The sequence below is a fragment of the Solanum dulcamara genome, chromosome 4, assembly GCF_947179165.1.
Source record: "Solanum dulcamara chromosome 4, daSolDulc1.2, whole genome shotgun sequence".
Classification (NCBI taxonomy): Eukaryota; Viridiplantae; Streptophyta; class Magnoliopsida; order Solanales; family Solanaceae; genus Solanum; species Solanum dulcamara.
This window is the reverse complement of record NC_077240.1, coordinates 79,545,473-79,564,495: the sequence shown is the minus strand read 5'-3', so window position 1 is coordinate 79,564,495 and position 19,023 is coordinate 79,545,473. Positions and strand designations below refer to the sequence as shown.

The following is a 19,023-nucleotide window of genomic DNA, read 5'->3' as shown; positions in this document are numbered from 1 at the left end:
TTATCAGGAGGTCACCCATCTCACTACAATTAAATATGATTTTTTTCTTATTCGATGTTTGTTATTTATTTGAAACTTGATTTATTCGATTGTTTTGAGTTAAAGTGTTCCTCATCAAAAGCGATTCAACTCTCATAACTTAAACTCGAGACAGTTACTAAACAACGATTCTTATCATAGTGATTCATGATACGATTTCTTTATATATCTACTATAATTCAATTGATGGTACATTAAACGTATATTTAAAATTATATTTTTTTTTAAAAAAACCACTTGATCGATGTTTGATATTTGCGCTTGGTACTCAAATAATTTGAGTGCACCTTAAAATTAGTGATATATGGTAATTAACTAGTAGAAAGGGCCCATCAAGCAACCTTAGAGACAATTACATACCAACATAATTAACAAATTCTCTATTTGGCATTTTTAGTGCTTTATATATAATTATTATTATTTAGTGATCATACCAATCCTAAGTTTATTTTGGTTTTACTAATATTATTATTACTTTACTGGTTGGTATGACTCTAAGGTATTTTATTTGCTTTGTAATTTATATATTATATATAAAACATATAGCTCTTAATATTAATTTTAATATAGCAACGCTATAAGTATGAGTAATAATTAACATGCAATAACATGTTAAATTATACTTATAATATAAGAAAATATTTATAGTATCAGTGTAGGCAATTTAAACGCTTTGTTTTATACGTGTTTAAACGATGTTTTATCTTGTATTAATCTGTTTACAATTATCTAATCTTTAATTATCGTCCAAATCCCAAAATAGAAACAAAGAAATCAATTGCTGAGGCTATATATGTAATAAAGTAAAAAAAAGCATGACCCATTTCAATAAAACTCCTCCAGTCAAAATTCAAAAAGGTAAATTATCTTTTATCTTTTACATAACAAATAGGTAGATTAGTAAATATCCAAGCTGGAAATATATATATATATATATAAAGAGAATAAAAAGCAGTTTTCTAAATTGAATCCTTAGACCATTATGCCCTCACTTAATGCAAATAATTTCACCCACCTACTTCTTTTCTTTCCACGGATAAAAAGAGAATCCAAATGACTGAGATTTAAAATTAAAAAATATTTGAAATTAATTCGATTAAAGAGTATTTGAAAATTGAAGTCATGTCCAAATATAAAAAAAAATAATCTAAAGGTTTTATGAGCGAAAATTCAAAAACAAACTTAAAATATGTTTTAAATAAAAAAGAAATTCAAATATTTGAGATTTGAAATAAAAAAAGTATTTGAAATCAAATCGATGTAAGAATATTTAAAAGTTAAAGTCATGTTTAGATGTGAAAATAATAAAATTAAGTTTTTTCGAATGAAAAAATAAAAAACAAACTTAAAGTATATTTTGATGTGTAGTTCAAAGTTTGAAGTTGGAATAATGAGTCAGCTTAATAAATACAAAAATTATTTAAAATTATCTTCAAAAACATATTTCAAATCATAGTATGATCAAACGTTTTTTTATTATGATTTACTGCAAAGTATTGTAGATAGATATATATATGTGAATATAATGTAAGTATGGGGTAATTTAGTCATTTAATCGTTAGATCCTAGTATAATTGTCGGTTTTGTTTGATTTTCGAGGTGCTTTTTTTGCATGTTATGCTGTGGGGCCTACAGGTACAGCATTTTAGTGCTAACTCAAGGACAAAAATTTACTCCCCTATGGTGCAAAATTCAAAATTCTAAATAACTTCATTTATTATGTGTTTGAAAAATAAGAATAGCAAAAATAAAGATGTCATGAAATATGTGTGTGCATATTAGGAGAAATAGGATAGAGAACAAAGTTATGTGGAATAAGGTAAGAGTTTTCGTAATGGACAAAATGAGAGAGATTGAATTGAGATGGTTCGAATATATGAAATTCGAGAAGATGCATAAATGTTGCAGTGAGGAGTTGTGAGTGGTTGAGGCCGGCCAAGAAGTTCTTGAGGACATATGGAGGTTGGAGATTAGTTGTAAAAGATTAATAAGTAGACGAAAGTTGTTTAGTTCCCTTATCATAATATTGTTATTATTACTCCTTTACTATATTATTCTTCGATTATATTATTACCAGTAATTTTATTTGTTTCAATTATCTTCTTCATTGTTTCTATCATGACTTATTTGCTGTTGTATTTTCTTTACGTAATTAATTTTTGATATATTTTTCACTTGAGTTAAGGGTCTATCAAGAACAACTTCTCGATCTCCATAAAGTAGTGATATGACTGTATACACACCACCCTCCTCATATCCTACTTTATGAGATTACACTGAATATGTGGCAGTTGTTATTTTTTAAAATTATTTGTGTATCATCAATTATAATAGATAAAATTAGAACTTTTGTAATCTCAACTTTAGACCTATATATCCGAAGTTAATTATGAGGCGATTAAACTTTAAAGACTTTATAAATTTTGGTTATTGTCTAAATATATGTCCTGAAAATGAGTGATTTACAAAAATAGTCTTGAGGGTGAGTAATTTTAAACTATTGACCTCGTTTGCGTCATGGAAAAAACTCAAGTATAACAATTTTTTTATTTTTGACTTTGAAAGTGATTCCTCCATGAAGCAAGCGGGATCAAAAATTCAAAGCCATCGATTTTTTTTAATTATTTGGTGTAAATTATTTTTTTTGTTGGTAATAATGGCTATTTTGTGCGCTTGGCCCTTTGAGTATTAGTCTGGCCCATTACAAGAATTTGAACAAAGGCCCAAAGAAATGGATAGACAGCTACTATTTTCAAACGTCATATCATACAATGACTAGTCTGGTATCACACTTCTTGTGTTGATTTGCCTATTTTAAGAACCATACCTATTTGAATGTTGAAGTAAGATCCGCTTACCAACGTGGTTTGTCGTGCAGTGGAAAAATTAATTTATCTTTAATCAGAGATTTCGAGTTTGAATTTTTGAGTATGAAATTTTTTTTTTGTTGAGAGCGTCACCTCCAAATGGGTCATGCAGTACGCGATTCAAATTTAGTCAAGGCTCCAAAGATTCCGAACAACGGATGAAAAGTCGAAAAAAGAAGTGAGATCTGCTTTATTTTGGTAAATTGCAACAACTATGAACACATTGCTATCATCATCGCAACATATGAAATATGTGATAAGAGAACAATCCTATGGTTAGGAATGTGACACATCAATCCCCTCAAATAAATGGATTTGGGATTGATTGTGGAACCCAGCACTTTCCTTTCTTTCCCTTTTATCATGCTGGCCTAAGATGCCTTTTATTTGGGAATTTGACACTATTTAAATCTAGCATAACGAATGAACTAAACTTGCAAATTAAAGAGATAAAATTACTTATCAAACAACTCAAAAATGACGAATTTCATAATTGCACGATAATAATAAAATGAACCACAACTTTTCACACGTTTGGATGAATCATTATCTAACGATGACGACTCAAAATGATCATATGCAAATCTTGATGACGACTCAAAATGATCATATGCAAATTTTGATGGCGACTCAAAATGATCATATGCAAATCTTGATGGCAACTCAAAATGATCATATGCAAATCTAACTTAAAATAATTTGGAGTTTGCATATTTTTAAATATCGGCAAATCAAAATTTAAGCTTAGCGTATTTGTGAATATTCATATTAGGCTATTATTGCTCTGTGAATCTTTTTGTTTGATTATCGTATATTCACTTATGATTAATTACTAATGCATTGTTATACACAGGGGCGGAGCCACGTGGTGACTATCCGAACTTTTTTTGATAAAAAATTATACTATTTATATATAATTAAAATAATTTTTTATATATAAATAATAGATATCAAACCTCCTTCAATTAACTCGTGTGTCTACTTCTTAAAATTTTAAACCTCCTTATTGATAATTTTGACTGCGCTACTGATCATTCATGCATAGTGAGTTTAAGAAGAACTCCAGAAATTGATACATAAAAAGGCTCCCCCAATTGTTGCACGTATTAAGAGGACATTCGCATAAAAAATGACACGAGAATTGAAGATATGCCATTACTTCTCAAACAACTTAAAAATTGCCCTTAAAAGCGATGATGATAATTACACGATAATAATATATTAACAACAATTTTTTCGACTTGTTTGGATGGCTCGTACTCTAATGCATCTGATTTAAATAATTTGAAATTTGCACAATTCTAAACATTACCAAATCAAAAATTTGGAACTTTATGCATTGTCCGTATTAGATCGAGCTCGTACAATTTGTTTTTTTAAAAAAATCTCCACATTAAGAACATTCAACACCTTATAAGCTTTTGGCCTGCCAAAATGAATAAACAAATATTACTTCAGCCAAACAAAGCCTTATTTCCAGATAAACATTTGCATCATAGGTGAGTACAAAGGGATAATATTGTTGTACCTTGTAGACTGATGCTATATGTCAGCTTCTATTTGTCTTCTCTCTGTTCACTCTTTTCTCCCCATTTGCTGCCTAGTGTAACCTTCTGCAAATCCATATTCATCTGTTTATTAACCCAATGGCATCTCAGTTTTTCTGGGTTTTATGTGGGAAAATTCTATTCCACTTTGTTTGTATTCCAAAATCCAAAATTCCAATTAAGAAAAATCAAACAAAATTAGTGATTCTTGGTGGGTTTTATGTGTTTTTCTTGTTTGTTTTATGGGGTCTCTTGATTGAACATAAAAAAAGCTGAAAGGTACTTCCCTTATTTCAGTTGCTCTTTAAGGTTTTGCTCATATTTGTGTTTCTTGATTATGTTCTTTGGTGGGTTTTATGTGTGTTTTCTTGTTTGGTTTATGGGGTCTTTTGATGGAACATAAAATAGGCTTAAAGGTACTTTTTTCTCAGTTGTTCTTTAAGGTTTTGCTCATATTTGTGTTTCTTGATTATGTTCTTGGTGGGTTTTATGTGTTTTTCTTGTTTGGTTTATGGGGTGGAAGATAAAACAAGTTGAAAGGTACTTCCTTTTTCACAGTTATTCTTTAAGGTTTTGCTCATATTTGTGTGTCTAATGATGTTCTTGGTGAGTTTTTTTGTTTGGTTTATGGGGTGGAAGATAAAAAATGCTGAAAGGTACTTCTTTTTTCACAGTTATTCTTGAAAGGGCCGTTTGGTACGCGGTATAAGTATAATCGTGGGATAAAATTTGGGATTAACGTAATCTCATGTTTGGTTTGAGGTATTACCTAATCACGAGATTAGATTATTCCACCATTTCTACTAAAATAATAGGTGGGATAAAATAATCCCATGGGATATCCTCGCTTATCCCATTCCGCGTACCAAATGGCCCCTAAGGTTTGATCATTTTTTGTATTTCTTGATTATGTCCTTTTGTTCTTGGAGTGTATGTTGCGTAGTCGGAAACAATCACTCTACCTCATAAAGGTAAGGGTAAGATCTGCGACATCCTATACTTGTGGGATTACACTGGGTATGTTATTGGTGATTATGTCCCTTTTGTTCTTGCAGAGTATGTTGCGTAGTTGGAGATACTCACTTTGGAATTTTGGAATTGGTTAGAAATAGATGAAGCTGACTTCTTAAAGTTTTTCCTCTCCCAATTTCATATATGAATACCACCGAAAAGAATTGGTTCTTGATGAGGTGTTATGTGCTTTTTCTTTTAGGTTTGGCTTTATGGGTTCTCTTGATAGAAGATAAAACAAGTTGAAAAGGTACTTTTTTCATATTTCTTGTTTATGGTCAGAGGCCGATCAAGATTTGAAGTTTATGAATTCCTACAACAACCTCAAGTTAATATTCAATAATAACTGGTTTCACAGTAAAATATTTATAGTTATTTAGTGGATTTCTTAATACATATATAAAGTTCGTGCAAAAGCTACTGAGTTAACGTGAACCCACAAATTATACGATAGATCCGCCTTTGTTTATGGTTTGCTCATGTTGTTCTTGGTTGGTAGGTTGCATCATTAGAGTACTTACTTTGTAAAGTTGTTTTTTTATTGGAAGAACGATAAAATTGATGTTTTCAATGTCCTAATGTTAATAACAGGTTCGTTCCTTAGTTTCGTTTTGCCTTGTTTTTGATCTCTTTTGGTGGAGAAGATATTAAGGTGTCAATGCTCATTTCCTGAAACTTAAGTTCTTATTCAAATATAAGGTTCTGATTTTCCTTTCAGCACCCCTTTTTGTTGAAATACTTGATCGGAAACTGGAGAGTAGGTACACTCAAGCACCTAGGCAGTTACTAGTATATTACTACGATTTGCATTTTCCGTTTCCCCTATGTTTTTTTGATGTTTACGTTTGTTACTGTAGGGGAGAAAAATGAAGATTGAGGATTCATGTAGATGACTCCAACTAAATTGAATCAAAGACGTAGTGATAATAGTAGTTGTTATGTGTTTGTTTCTTCTTTTTTTCGATAGCATGCGAAGTATGGTTGTGGTAGAATCACATTTCTGATATTTATTGGCATTGAACAATCTCTTTTCTTGGCTCTCGTTTAGGTGGTCTGATATTCTAATCTGAGAGAAGATGGCCATGTCACTGGAGGACCTCCTCACGAAGGAAGGATTCAATAGGAGGATGTCAAAAACGATGCCTAGAGCTTCATCGGGAACAAAGGGAAGAAGTGGCCCAAGTTACCGACTTCAAGATCCTCGTAAGTATGTTGCTTCATCAGGCACAAAAAAGACGGAGAGGACAAAATCTGATATTCCCTGGCATGACTTGAAAAGTAAGCACAGAATGGACTCCTGCGATCTATCATCGGATGTTAAGAGAATAAGCATTAGTTCTTTTGATGAGTTTCTATCTGCTGAGGCTTCTCAAAGCAATGAGATAGTTGAGGTCGGAGAGCGAAATGATTTGAGATACAACTGTATATACTCCAATCGAACTTACAGAAATGAGAGTGGTGAAGGTAGGTCTTCTACCAGAAGTGCTGAGGAAGCAGAATTAAAGAGACAATCCTTCGGAAAAGATACACAAGCTACAACAAAATGTCTCAATAAATCTAGCAAAAAGATTTCAGAACATCCAATCTTTAGAGATGGTTATCGGAAACATATGGAACAACCCGAGACCTCAAACAGCAGATCAACTAGAAGTTCAGTAACCAACAAAAGTTATGATGCAACTACAAGCCTAAGGAAGGCTGAGATTGAGCACACTGCAGCTATTCCTGCTCTTGATGAAGTTGCTATTCAGGCTGTAATCTCTATCTTGAGCAGGCATATAAAACAGTTTCTCCTAGATGAGGATTTTAGGACCTCACTGCGTCACAATAGTTTCGCTTCGTTAAATTTTATTGGATTTGAAGAAGGCCTGAATACTGAAAGCAAGATCATAGCCACTCTTGAACAAGCTATAGAAACAGTAGAAAGAGCTGTAGAGGATTGTGCAAATGAGAAAGAGCTTAAGAAAGCCTCACTGCAGCTTAGTGTAATCACAGGGTTGAATTCAGACGAGTTACGGGATCGATTTACGTCTGGAATTCCCAATTCTAAATTGGCAGCTTGTGCTCATCTGTATCTCAGTGTCATATACAAGACACAGAAGAAGGACCATATCGCTGCAAAACATCTCCTGCAAGTTTTCCTTGATTCACCCTTTCAAGCAAGGACTAGTTTGTTGCCTGATTTGTGGGATCGCATGTTTCTTCCTCAGCTTTCACATTTGAAGGTCTGGTATAATTCAGAAGCTAATTTTTGCGGTAATCTCCGTAACAAGTCAAGGAAACTGAAGCTTCTTGACAAATTGTACAGTGAAAATCTGGACAAAGGTACTTATCTGTTTGCAGTTTACTACAAGGATTGGCTAACCGAAGGGGCTGAGATTCCTTTAGTTCCTTCCATTCAAATTCCTTCAATATCTGTTTCGCGTGAAGGGTCCTTTAGCAACTCTTCCCACTTAAGTAGTGGCGTTGGCGGTTTCTCACCTCAGCCGGTTGTCAGCAAAAAGTTGTATGATGAAGTATTCCGTCGTTCACATAAACTAGGAGTCGAATCAGAAGAGCACCAGGAAGAAAGCTATGAAATTAATGTGAGGAGGCCTGCTGGTTTTGCTGCTGAAAAACTGGTTGCATTGACATACTCTGCTGAAGTGATTAAGTGTATAGATCAAGATGCTGAGCCTGCTGCTACAGTTGATTCAGTAAGTGTTGAATACATAACTTCAAAGAACTTGGATCAGTATGTGTATATTGTTGGTTAAAATCCTGGCTAGGTTTCTGCCATATTTTGGCTGGTGAGATTTGAAGCAAATGAAATTCTACATGGTCCATATAAGACGATAAATAGGGAATATTTGGATGATGTAGATACTAGATACCTTAGCTCGTGTATTCCAACTTATCCTCTGATTCTTCAAAATCTATTTTGTAAAACAACTTGTACTTTTGTGGAATACTTTTAAATTTCAGTCACCTGCATGTCGTTGTTCCTTCAGTTGTTGATGTTATTTCTTAAGTTCTTCATTTAGGATACGGGTGCAGCTCATAAATTTAGCTCTTTCTAAGTCACAATGACAGTTTCATTAAACTAGAAAATGATGATAAACAGTCTTGTCAAAGGCTAATTTAAGCTGCTTTTATGTCCCAAAGGTCAGAAAAAGCTTAGGGAGGCCACTTCACCTTGCTTAAGGCGTTTTTTGGTGTATGCAATGCATTAAGGCTTGCGCTTCATTGCCCATGAGTCCTACTTGAGTCAAGCAGTACTGATGCTTAAAGCCCCAATAGACCTATAGCACTTAAAGCTTTCGCCTTTGACAACACTGATGATAAGCTGACAGAGTTGAACATATGTGCCTTTTCTTTTGCTATTGGTGTTACCAAATTAAGACATGCAGCTTGATTGTACTTTTTAAATAGTGTTTACGATGAAGAAAGTAAATAAAAGTTGTCAAATCTCTGTAGTAGTACTCTATGCAGCTTTAAATCTAGTGAGTTAGGATCTATGCTTGCCAAACATTATTATTCCCTCTTCAGATTTTGCATTACATTATACGAGTTACATTCTGGGGGCATTCTGATGTGTAGTATGGCGCATCAACTGCTTGGGATGCAGCGGGGGTATTTGGAGCCAATTCTCCAGAAGAATTTTTTTTCATGGATATATTTGGAAACACTAATATGAAGGAAACAGCTGCATTAAAGTCCAACATACTGGATTCATTTGCACCTGCAAATCTGACCGAGTTCATATTCAACAGGATAACAAAAGCAGCTCTTGAGCAGGAGACCGAGGAGGTAGTGCTTCCTGCTCAAGGTAGATGAAAGTCATCTTTGAGAGTGTCCCTACTTCCCTTTATGTTGAGTAAGTAATTAATTTCTTATGATGATGCTTTTTGAAAATGTGTAGGAGTCGATTATGAAGATTATGTGGGAAGACCTTCTACACACATCCCACAGGAATTTATCTGCCCTTTGACAGGACTTCTTTTTGAAGATCCAGTTACCCTTGAGACTGGCCAAACCTTTGAGAGAGCATCTATTACAAGCTGGTTTTCGAAAGGAAATAGAACATGTCCAGTAACACGAAGATCGTTAGAATGTCAAAATGTGCCCCGTACTAACTTCATTTTGAAGCATGTCATCACCAATTGGAAGTCAGAACATTGGAGGCAACTTCTGGCTCATTTCTCTATGGTAGCTGGCAATTCAGGGGGACACGGTTGGTTGAAGAACGAAATAGCTGTTCCTGTATTGGAACAACTACTTAATGCTTTAAATCAGGATGAAAGAAAAGCAGCTTTAGTGCAGCTTCTATCCCTCGGAAGCTTACAGTTTCTCATCGAGAGATTTAATTGTGGAAACACAAGGGAGAAGATATGTGTTTCTGTATTACTTTGCTCTTGCATTGAAGCTGACAATAATTGCAGAAATGTCGTTGCTAGAAATGTTGATAAGATGTGTCTGCTTAATCTTCTTCAGAGAGAAGAATTGGAATCAAGGAGAAACGCCTTTTTACTCCTGATCGAACTCATATGCCTTAACAGGTACTTGTTTTTTCAAATGTATTCTCTATTACACACTGACTTCTCATTTATTTGCCTCATGGCATGCATAGTATGTTCTGTTTTGGCTAAAAATAGAAAAGCAGATGAGTAGGTCATTCATTAGTCATTGAAAGGTAAAAAATAGCTATGAAATTTCATATTTGTCCAGGAGAATTTGCATGGAGAAATTATAAGTGTATCAATGAAGATCAAGAGCACATCAAGTTGAAGCTCAAGAGCTCTTTTTAGCAGATGCTCAGTGACACATCTGAACAACGTGACATGCAGATTTCACTTTTATAGAAAAAGTGATTCTTTTACTTGTAAACGTTCTCACATCGAGCATGATAGCTAATATGTTTTACATTCTTTGTTAAAGTGAAATGATCTGGATACTTTGTCAAACAAGCACATTTGAATATATTCGGATGTTTCTTTTTTTGCAATGGCATGAGTGGAAATGTAGACACAATACTTCACGAGAAAGCTGTTACTCCTTTTCGGAAAATTGAACATTAGATTATTTGGATTCATGTATCCAAATGAATCCAAGTCACGGGTTCGAGCAGTGAAATAGCCACTGATGTTTGTCTCAGGGTAGGCTGTGCACATTACACCCCTGGGGTGCGGCCCTTCCATGCACCCTGCGTGAACGCGGGATGCTTTGTGCACCGGACTGCCCATATTATATCGAGATGAAGCATGCTTTGGATTTTAGATGCTGAAATACTCTATATTTGCTGGATTATGATGCAGTCTTAGGAGGTAATGATCTTTACATTAACTCTGTGCTGCACTCCCACATTTCAGGAGAAAGGATGCAAAGTTCTTCCTAAAAGGCCTTCATAAAAATAACATAGTCAAAGCGATGCATGATTTGCAGACGTATCTCCAGAACTGTCCATGTGAACAGAAAATCATGGTTGCTGTGCTGCTCTTGCACTTCGATCTTCTGGTAGGTTTCAAATTTGTCGATTTCTCTAAAGAAAGTTAATGAACTTTTTCATGTTTCTCCACAGTACTGCTTATCTCCTTTGAAGTTTCTTTTTAACTTGTTCTTCATGCCTTAATTGTTGTTCTTACAATTACATTAGGTCCGTATAGGGATAAAATGAGATTTTGGGAATCACTTGTTTTATAGAAAACAAATTATTTACCAGTATTGGACTGAAATTTGTTCGAAAAAGTTGAATGGATATAGATGATAATTCGTTCTCAATAGCCATGTGATGAATTTCTTAAGAGTGATGATGCTCTTATTACACTCGTAGTCTCTGAAGGATGAGAACCAACTGTATAGCTTCTACATTGAGAAGTATTATATACGTCACTGGTCTGATCCTTTTGTAGGAACTCCCTGTAATAACAAACTTGCAAAATGGATCTGTTTATCATAAAGAGATGCATCGTTCCTGACCTTGCTTCACCTTAATTGCTATTTAAACAATTAAATGTTCTGTCTTGGTCCGAGTGGGGATATCATTTCTCTTCTGCACGTCCATGGGGTTTTAAAAATCCAAACATCTCAAAGATAGATAAAGAGGTAGGAATTTCTCAAATGAACCACACTCCTTTGTATACGTCAGGAATCCATTGATGAGAAGGGGCTTGCAGAAAGCTTGAACTGAATATCACATAACTATGTTAGTGATTGAGGAAGAGTTATTGTAGCTTTTGTTACTTGCTTAAGAGAAATGCATACCGTTTAAGGTCACTGTTATTTCGAGCAAGATTATAACAGGATTTGAATCTTACAGGCAGACACAGATATACCCAACACATACAGAGATGATGCTGTTGATGCAATTACTTTGGCCTTAGAAAGCAGCTTATCGGATGAAAGGAGCAGAGAAATATGTTGCAAAGCACTCCTTATTCTGGGAGGGTATTTTTCGTTCTCGGGTAAGATTATGACAGAGGATTGGATCCTAAAGCAAGCAGGGTTTCTTGAAGGCTTTGGAGTAGAAAATCCTTTTGAGGAACAGAATAATGCGCATGCTGATGCAACTCTTATGACAGTACGTGTTCTTTTTGTCCTGGCTGAATTCATATAAGAAATAACTTTATTGGAATGCAAAATTATATAGGCAACCCCAACTTGTTTGGGATTGAGGCGTAGTTGTTGTTGCAAAATTATATGGACTTCATTTCCTGGAGGTTGGTTTGGGTGAGACATGCCTCTCTAGCCACAATCCACGAGAAGCAAGAGACCTTAAAAGGTGCCAAATTGAACGAGATTTTTTTGCTAGGCCATATCTTCCTGTTGTTTGCTTAATTCAAGCATACTATAGCAACTTTTGATAGAGAAAAGCCCCTTGGGATTTCCTTTCCAGGAGAAGTAAGATTTTTTTTTATGTATATGTAGTAGACGACGAACCCCTTTGGTGAAAATACTGTTTCTGCCACTGCCAATAATACCTGTGACTGCATTAACTGTCCTCAAACTCAATCGATTGAGCTCAAACCTGGATGCACATAGGAACTAAATTTTCTTTATCTTGGCAGTGGAAGCAAATTTAGAGCTGTGATGCGAGAAGGCACACAATGTTACTACCAGTGCATGAGCATGACACAGAACTCAATCTAGCTAGTGTAAAGCATGTCATTCATGGTGCTACATTCTTCCTTGTTTACCGATTCATCATTACCTTGACATACCCGTGTCGAACTGGTGTGGATACTTCATATGAATTCTTCAAAACACAAAAAAATTGCAAAACTTGACAGACCCGCAGGAGATACTTTTACACATCCTTACTGGAAATGTACCCATAAACGAACCCATGGAACAGACCCAATATACAAGGGAAGCCCGGTGCAGTAAGCCCCCACTATGCACGGGTCCGGGAAAGGGCCAGACCACAAGGGTCTATTGTACGCAGCCTTACTTTGCATTTCTGCGAGAGGCTGTTTCCACACTTCCTGGTTACATGGCAGCAACTTAACCAGTTACGTCAAGGCTCGCTCCCCTTCACCAACCCAAGATACTGACAATGAAAATTTCCTAGGCATTAGTAACTTATCTATCCTGCAGGCTCAGGGACTCGAGTGGCTGACAACTTACATCCTTATTGTGTCTATAAAATGGAATGATAGACAGAAGTTGACATTGTATGAACTTGGAATAATATCTCTCTCAATTTAACCAATGGAAATTCCTTGCCGGTTTTGAAGTGTGACCATTTCCATCTAAAAGCTTAAGTTGTTAGTTATGTCTTCAATAAAATTAGTCCAATGAACTTAGGACCAGCCAAAATATTCAATACCCCATCTTGTGAGGAAAAACTGAGCCTTTCCTTCAGTCAGTTTGGGAAACATCTCGTCCTCACCATGCTGCTTTCTTTTGTTCGTTTCCAAGTGTGCCAACGTCCTGCAATATGAACCTTTCTTTTATGGCACTTGTAATTGTCACATAATACTCTAATTCTCATTACATTTTCACTCATTCTGTGAGCATTATGAACTTTACATGCTGAATAAAAAAAATACTATTGTTTTTCCATGTCTGTTAAGTGTACATGACTAAAACACAATATATTGTCAGATGGAGGATGAAGAAGAAGAGGCAAGGGAAAAGTGGTTGTTAAATGCATCAGCTTTACTCATTGGCAGTGGGAAGAAGTCATTTGTGGAGGCTCTCTCAAAATGCTTAGAATCAGGAAACTCGGAAATGGTCCGAATCTGTCTAACAACGGTCGCGTGGCTGAGCTCAGCTCTTGGTTCACTGAACGACTCGGAATTTGAAGTATCTGCATTTTTAGCTGTTATCACTCAGCTAATAGAATGCTTACAACATGGTGATCTGATTGAGCATAAGGTTTTAGCTTCAATGTCTCTATTCAATTTCAGCAAAATTCAAGGTTAGTCTTTTTCTGTTTATGACCTTTAAATTGTAGCAAAATGTTTTTGAGTCGTCCCTTCGAGGACATCAGATAAAAGTGGAATGATACAGAGGTCATCTAGGAACTTTTTCCACATTGCGCTATGGGACAAGCTTTTCAAGATTAGATCTGTGTTCGGTATGAAGGAAATCATTTTCCATGAAAAATGTTTTCTAGTGTTTTGTTAGTGATGGAAAAATATTTTCTTGAGAAATATACAGTATTAAAATTAATAACAATATTTAAAAATCGAAGAGCGGCATGATGAGATTTTTAGTGCTAAAGATTAATTGTAGTGTCTAAGGGTTACTTACAGTAAGTAATACAACAACATAGTACCAGATAATCGCACAAGTGGGGTTTGAGGAGGGTGGTGTGTATGCAGTCTTACCCCCCCCTCCCTACCTTGTGAAGGTAGAGAAGATGTTTTCGATAGACCCTCAACTCAAGTAAAACATATCAAAACAAGAGTTAAAGTAAGTAATACGAAGTGAAAAGTTAAGATTGTTGTAAAATATGGGTTTCACACATACAAGGAAGGAAAGTTATTTTGCCCCTTTTGATGAAAATTGTTTTATGATAACCAAACACCAGAAAATGACTTCCCTCTTCCAAACAACCCCAATATCTCATAAATTTTGTCAAGTATTTCCTCCCTAGGTGGCTTTACCAAATGTCACTTTCATCTTTGCAATTATTAGTTGGGCCATTTGATGTCAAAACAAATAAGGCACATCAAAGACAAACTTTTCTCAAGGGGTTTGGTATAGTGTGGGCATAATGCTCTCAAATTTGATTTGTTAGGAAGTAGGAGAATATGTGATTCTTAAAATGGTTTCTTACTAATGTTACTAGATTCTTCAAACATGTCATTTGATGTGGGTTGGATTTTCTAGAAGTACTGTATTTTTAGAGAATTCAACACGACTCTTCAATTATGTCATCGAATGCGTGGGTGTTGGATCCTCCACAAGTAGTGTATTTTTAGAGGATATGACACAGATGTGTGATAGCCAACAACATCGGAGAGTCCGATCCACATGACCTTTTCACCTCGCATGTGTTGATTTCTATCTATTTGATTCTATGATTTTTGCTCCTAGAATGTAGGGTCTTCTTGATGATAGCAGAGGATTTTGTTGGTCCACTAGAAAGCCTTGTTGAAGTTACATGGACAGCAAAAGAGCTTTATGCCATTATTTACTGCAGCTAGCTGTGTCGGAGGAACGGTAAAGTTGTTGCCATGTTGTTTATATCTTACAGGTTCAAGCCGTAGAATCAGCGACTAATGATTGTTTTAGGGTAGCCTTTCTACATTATACCCCCTTACCGTGTGAACCCGCATGAGCACGGGATACTTCGTGCATCAGACTGCTCGTCACCGTAAAAAAGGAAGAAAAACAATATTTCGGTGGTTGATTGTAAATCACGTGGATAAACAAGATGGAAGGATTTCAGTGTAGTTGTTTTTTCTTTTCCTGGCTTCCATTCGATATTCATTTTAGGACTCGAGTAATTCAGATTCACGCCACACATGTTCATCTAAGGAGGAACTGTTCCCTATTATGAATTTTTCCATTTTCAGAACTCGAACTCAGACCAGGGAGTCACTAATTCTGAATCTAAATGTATGAATATAATCATTTATAGTATTTATTATATTATCTTGTCAAAAGAAAAAGGGGAGAAACTTGAAATAAAAAAAAGGGCAGTCCGGTGCAATAAAGCTCCCGCTATGCACAGGATTTGGGGAAGGGAGAAACTTGAAATAAGAAATAATAGATAAGAGAATACAAAGCATCTGAGGATGTGGACCTAACAATAATATCAAAGGCGGAGTTAAAATTTGTCGTTTATGAGTTTAATTTTTTTTTGAGTTGTCGATAAATTATTTATATATATCAAAATGGATTTTTAAAACATAAATACATTGCTTGAGCCTAATCTATTGAATTCTATAGAATTCATAATCGCAATGCTAGCTCCGCCCGAGTGAAAATTGTACTTTCTCAATTTCAATTTTGATGATATAATTTGATCTGACATGAACTATATAAAAAAAAATTGTTGTTTGAGATTAGTGGTTTAAAATATACTAAAATATCTTATCGTTATAAGACTTTCAAAGCTTAGGATTTTAATGTCATGATATTTGTATGACTATAATTTATTTTGTTTTTTTTGATAAATATAAAGTTCATATCTAATAAAATACTAGTTAAAAACTTAATATACATATATAAGCTGATATAAACATCATTATTATTATTATAAGGATTTTGACGGATATGTCAAAATTACTTTTGGTAAAACACAACATTACAATTTACTAGGGTAATTAACAGAAAATTATCTAATACAAGATCTGGAATTAAGAAACTAAACAATCCATTTTTTTAACTCCTCCTCCTTGTATAGCTTAATCACCTGAAATTATTAATTAACAGAAAAAACATCATTAATTAGAAAAATAATTTTAATCAGTATTCAAAAAGAGAAATATAAGATATTTTATTAGAAAGATTTTCCAAATAATATACGTGTAGAATTTAAATAATTCAATTGATGTAAAACTTAATGGTTAATAATTAATATTGACAATGATACCTCTAATTTATATATTTCTTATTTCAAAATAAATATATATAAAAAATGAACAAGATCTAATCATCTTCAAATTGGCCCTAAAAATCCATGATGAAGGACCCATCAAAATATTTTTATTATAATTTTTTTTTTGACATTTTATCTGTCACTTTAACTTAAAAAAAGTATTTCAAAATAGTTATCACTTTTAAAGGGGGAGGACTCAAATATGTCATTGAACTTTGAGAAAAGACTCATTTATGTCATCCGTTAAAAGTTTGACTCATCTATGTCATTATTTTTTAACTTCGATTTTGCAAAACCACCCAAACAACTTTTAACATTTTTCAATTGAAGTTTTGGATTAGATGTACTCTTTTTGCTCGTTCTTATTTAAGAAGAACAAGAACTCTAAATTTCCAACTTGTTCAATTTTTCACAAAATCACCTCAAATTTTAATAGTAGCATCTCTTCGAGCTAGATATCAAAACCCAATATCTTTTGAGCTCGAATTCAACCTAACTCAACAAGACACAATTAAAATTTCTTCAACATCCTTCAATGGTAGAATTTTCTCCACATCACTTGAAAAACAGGAAATTAGTCTCAAAATTTCAAAAATCTGCTTTGATTCATGTTTTTTTTTTGTTTTTTTGACACTAGACCCTTGTTCCTTAGTATTTTTTGATTCTATGTTCAAAATTTCAATTGATTTAGAGTTGTGGAGAAAATTTTACCATTAAATGAGGTTAAAGTTTTGAAAATTTGAAGAAATTTTAAGTATGTCTTGTTGAGTTAGGTTGAGTTCGAGCTCAAATGATATTAAATTTTGGTATCTAGCTCGGAGACACGCAACTCTTGAAATTTGAGGTGATTTCGTAAAGAATTGAAGAAGTTGAAAATTTGGAGTTCTTGATGTTCTTCATGTGTAGAAGGAGTAAAAAGAGTACATTTGATCCAAAACTCCAATTGAAAAGTGTTAAAAAGTTGTTTGAGTGGTTTTGAAAAATTCGAATTAAAAAATAATGGCATAGATGTATCAAACTTTTAACGAATGATATAAATTATTTTTTTCTTAAAGTTCGATAGCATATTTAAGCCTTTTATCTTTTTACAAACCAAGAAGACATTATTTTTCTTTTCCTTTTTCCACTTTTTCTACTCCAAGCTAAGAATATATATATAAAATTATTTAGTTTGAAAAAGAAAAGAAAATGGACAATATCTTCTCTTCAAAGTGGCACCAAGTAGTCTATCATGATGGACCCCAGCACATTATCTTCTAGTCATTTTTATTGGTCACATTTGCTAAAACGTGGTTTCATAATATTTATCATTTTAAAAAATTAAGAAAATATTATTATTTTTCTTCAATTCCACCCTTACTATTTCAAGAAATATATAATCATAAGTCACAGATTGATATTGTCCTAAAAATATCCTTTAGTTTTTATTCAATTATATCCGTAGTATCAGGATTAGATCGTTCTTATGGATCTAAATGATTGTAGATAATAATTTTCTGTGTCAAAATTTTAAACGACCGATAAAAATGATAACTTACTGGTATGCCCCTACAAGGGGTATCGACATCACAATAAGCTTCAAGAGTGATCAAGACTTGATTGTCCAAATCCTCAGCATACTTATAGCAAGGGCAACTAGTGCCTAGTATGCTCCGAAATGTCGGACAACATGCATCGATTGAAGTTGTGTTGAACATACACTTCTTCACCTTTTCTTTGTCACTAGCTGAGCAACTCGTTGCCGGAGCGGGAGGGGGTGGGGACGGTGGTGGAGGCGGTGGCGAGCGTGGAGGCGGTGGCGGTGATGCACATGGTCGTGGTTGTGGACGTGGTCGTGGTCGTGGACGTGGACGTGGACGTGGACGTGGACGAGGACGAGGACGTGGCCTTGGAGGATGACATAGTTGTGGCCACGACCAATACTGACATAGAACATCAAATGGGGAGCTTTGTAACTCGCTCCCGATCCCATTATCGACCACGACCATTTCTCTCGCCACGACCGCTTGTTGGTGGCTGCAAAATAAAATTGCAGCCACCATTAACATCATGAGCATTTGCATGGTTACCATTTTTTTTCCAGTGATAAATGGTTTGTGTGCTATAATAAAGAGATCTAACACGTCTATTTATAATATTTTTTTTGAAGATATAATATGGTAGGTATGACTTCAAGAAAGGGGTAGCTCAGATTTAATTTAATTTCACATGCACATAAAAAAACTAAATTAGTGGACAGTTTACCATGAAATAAAAAGAATATTCATTTTGTTTAGAATTTTCAAAGTTAGAGTTGCGCTTGGTCATATTTTTTTGTAAAGAATATTTAGAATTTGAATATATTTTTTCTAAATATGATTTATATTCCCTAATTTTTAAAAACTAACAAAATTACTCAACTTGACTAATTATCAGAGTTGATAATCAAAATTGTCAGTATACTTATAGCACGGACAATTAGTTTTGATTATGCCCTTAAATGTCGGGCAACATGCGTCAACTAAAGTTGTTTCGAACAATGTATTTA

General features: G+C 34.3%; 2 protein-coding genes across 6 annotated transcripts; one reads left to right on the top strand and one right to left on the bottom strand.

Annotated features, from left to right (window-relative positions):
* The first annotated feature begins 4,318 nt into the window (after positions 1 to 4,318).
* LOC129887786 (uncharacterized) lies at positions 4,319 to 15,369 on the top strand. Of its 5 annotated transcripts, none has more exons than XM_055963009.1 (9): positions 4,422 to 4,732; positions 5,509 to 5,714; positions 6,513 to 8,160; positions 9,044 to 9,272; positions 9,366 to 10,002; positions 10,813 to 10,957; positions 11,760 to 12,020; positions 13,547 to 13,862; positions 14,987 to 15,369. In XM_055963009.1, the coding sequence occupies exons 3-9, from the start codon at positions 6,541 to 6,543 to the stop codon at positions 15,094 to 15,096; spliced, it is 3,318 nt and encodes a 1,105-aa protein (XP_055818984.1). In that variant the 5' UTR covers positions 4,422 to 4,732; positions 5,509 to 5,714; positions 6,513 to 6,540; the 3' UTR covers positions 15,097 to 15,369. The 5 variants fall into 5 exon arrangements, with proteins under 5 accessions (XP_055818986.1, XP_055818987.1, XP_055818984.1 ...); XM_055963010.1 differs by lacking the exon at positions 4,422 to 4,732 and having other exon boundaries at positions 5,536 to 5,554; positions 5,667 to 5,714; XM_055963011.1 differs by lacking the exons at positions 4,422 to 4,732; positions 5,509 to 5,714 and adding an exon at positions 4,319 to 4,405.
* Positions 15,370 to 16,128: 759 nt separating this feature from the next.
* Positions 16,129 to 18,608, bottom strand: LOC129887788 (formin-like protein 6). Its single transcript, XM_055963014.1, has 2 exons — positions 18,035 to 18,608; positions 16,129 to 16,310 (listed from the first exon to the last, which is right to left on the bottom strand). The coding sequence occupies exons 1-2, from the start codon at positions 18,566 to 18,568 to the stop codon at positions 16,263 to 16,265; spliced, it is 582 nt and encodes a 193-aa protein (XP_055818989.1). The 5' UTR covers positions 18,569 to 18,608; the 3' UTR covers positions 16,129 to 16,262.
* Positions 18,609 to 19,023: the final 415 nt, after the last annotated feature.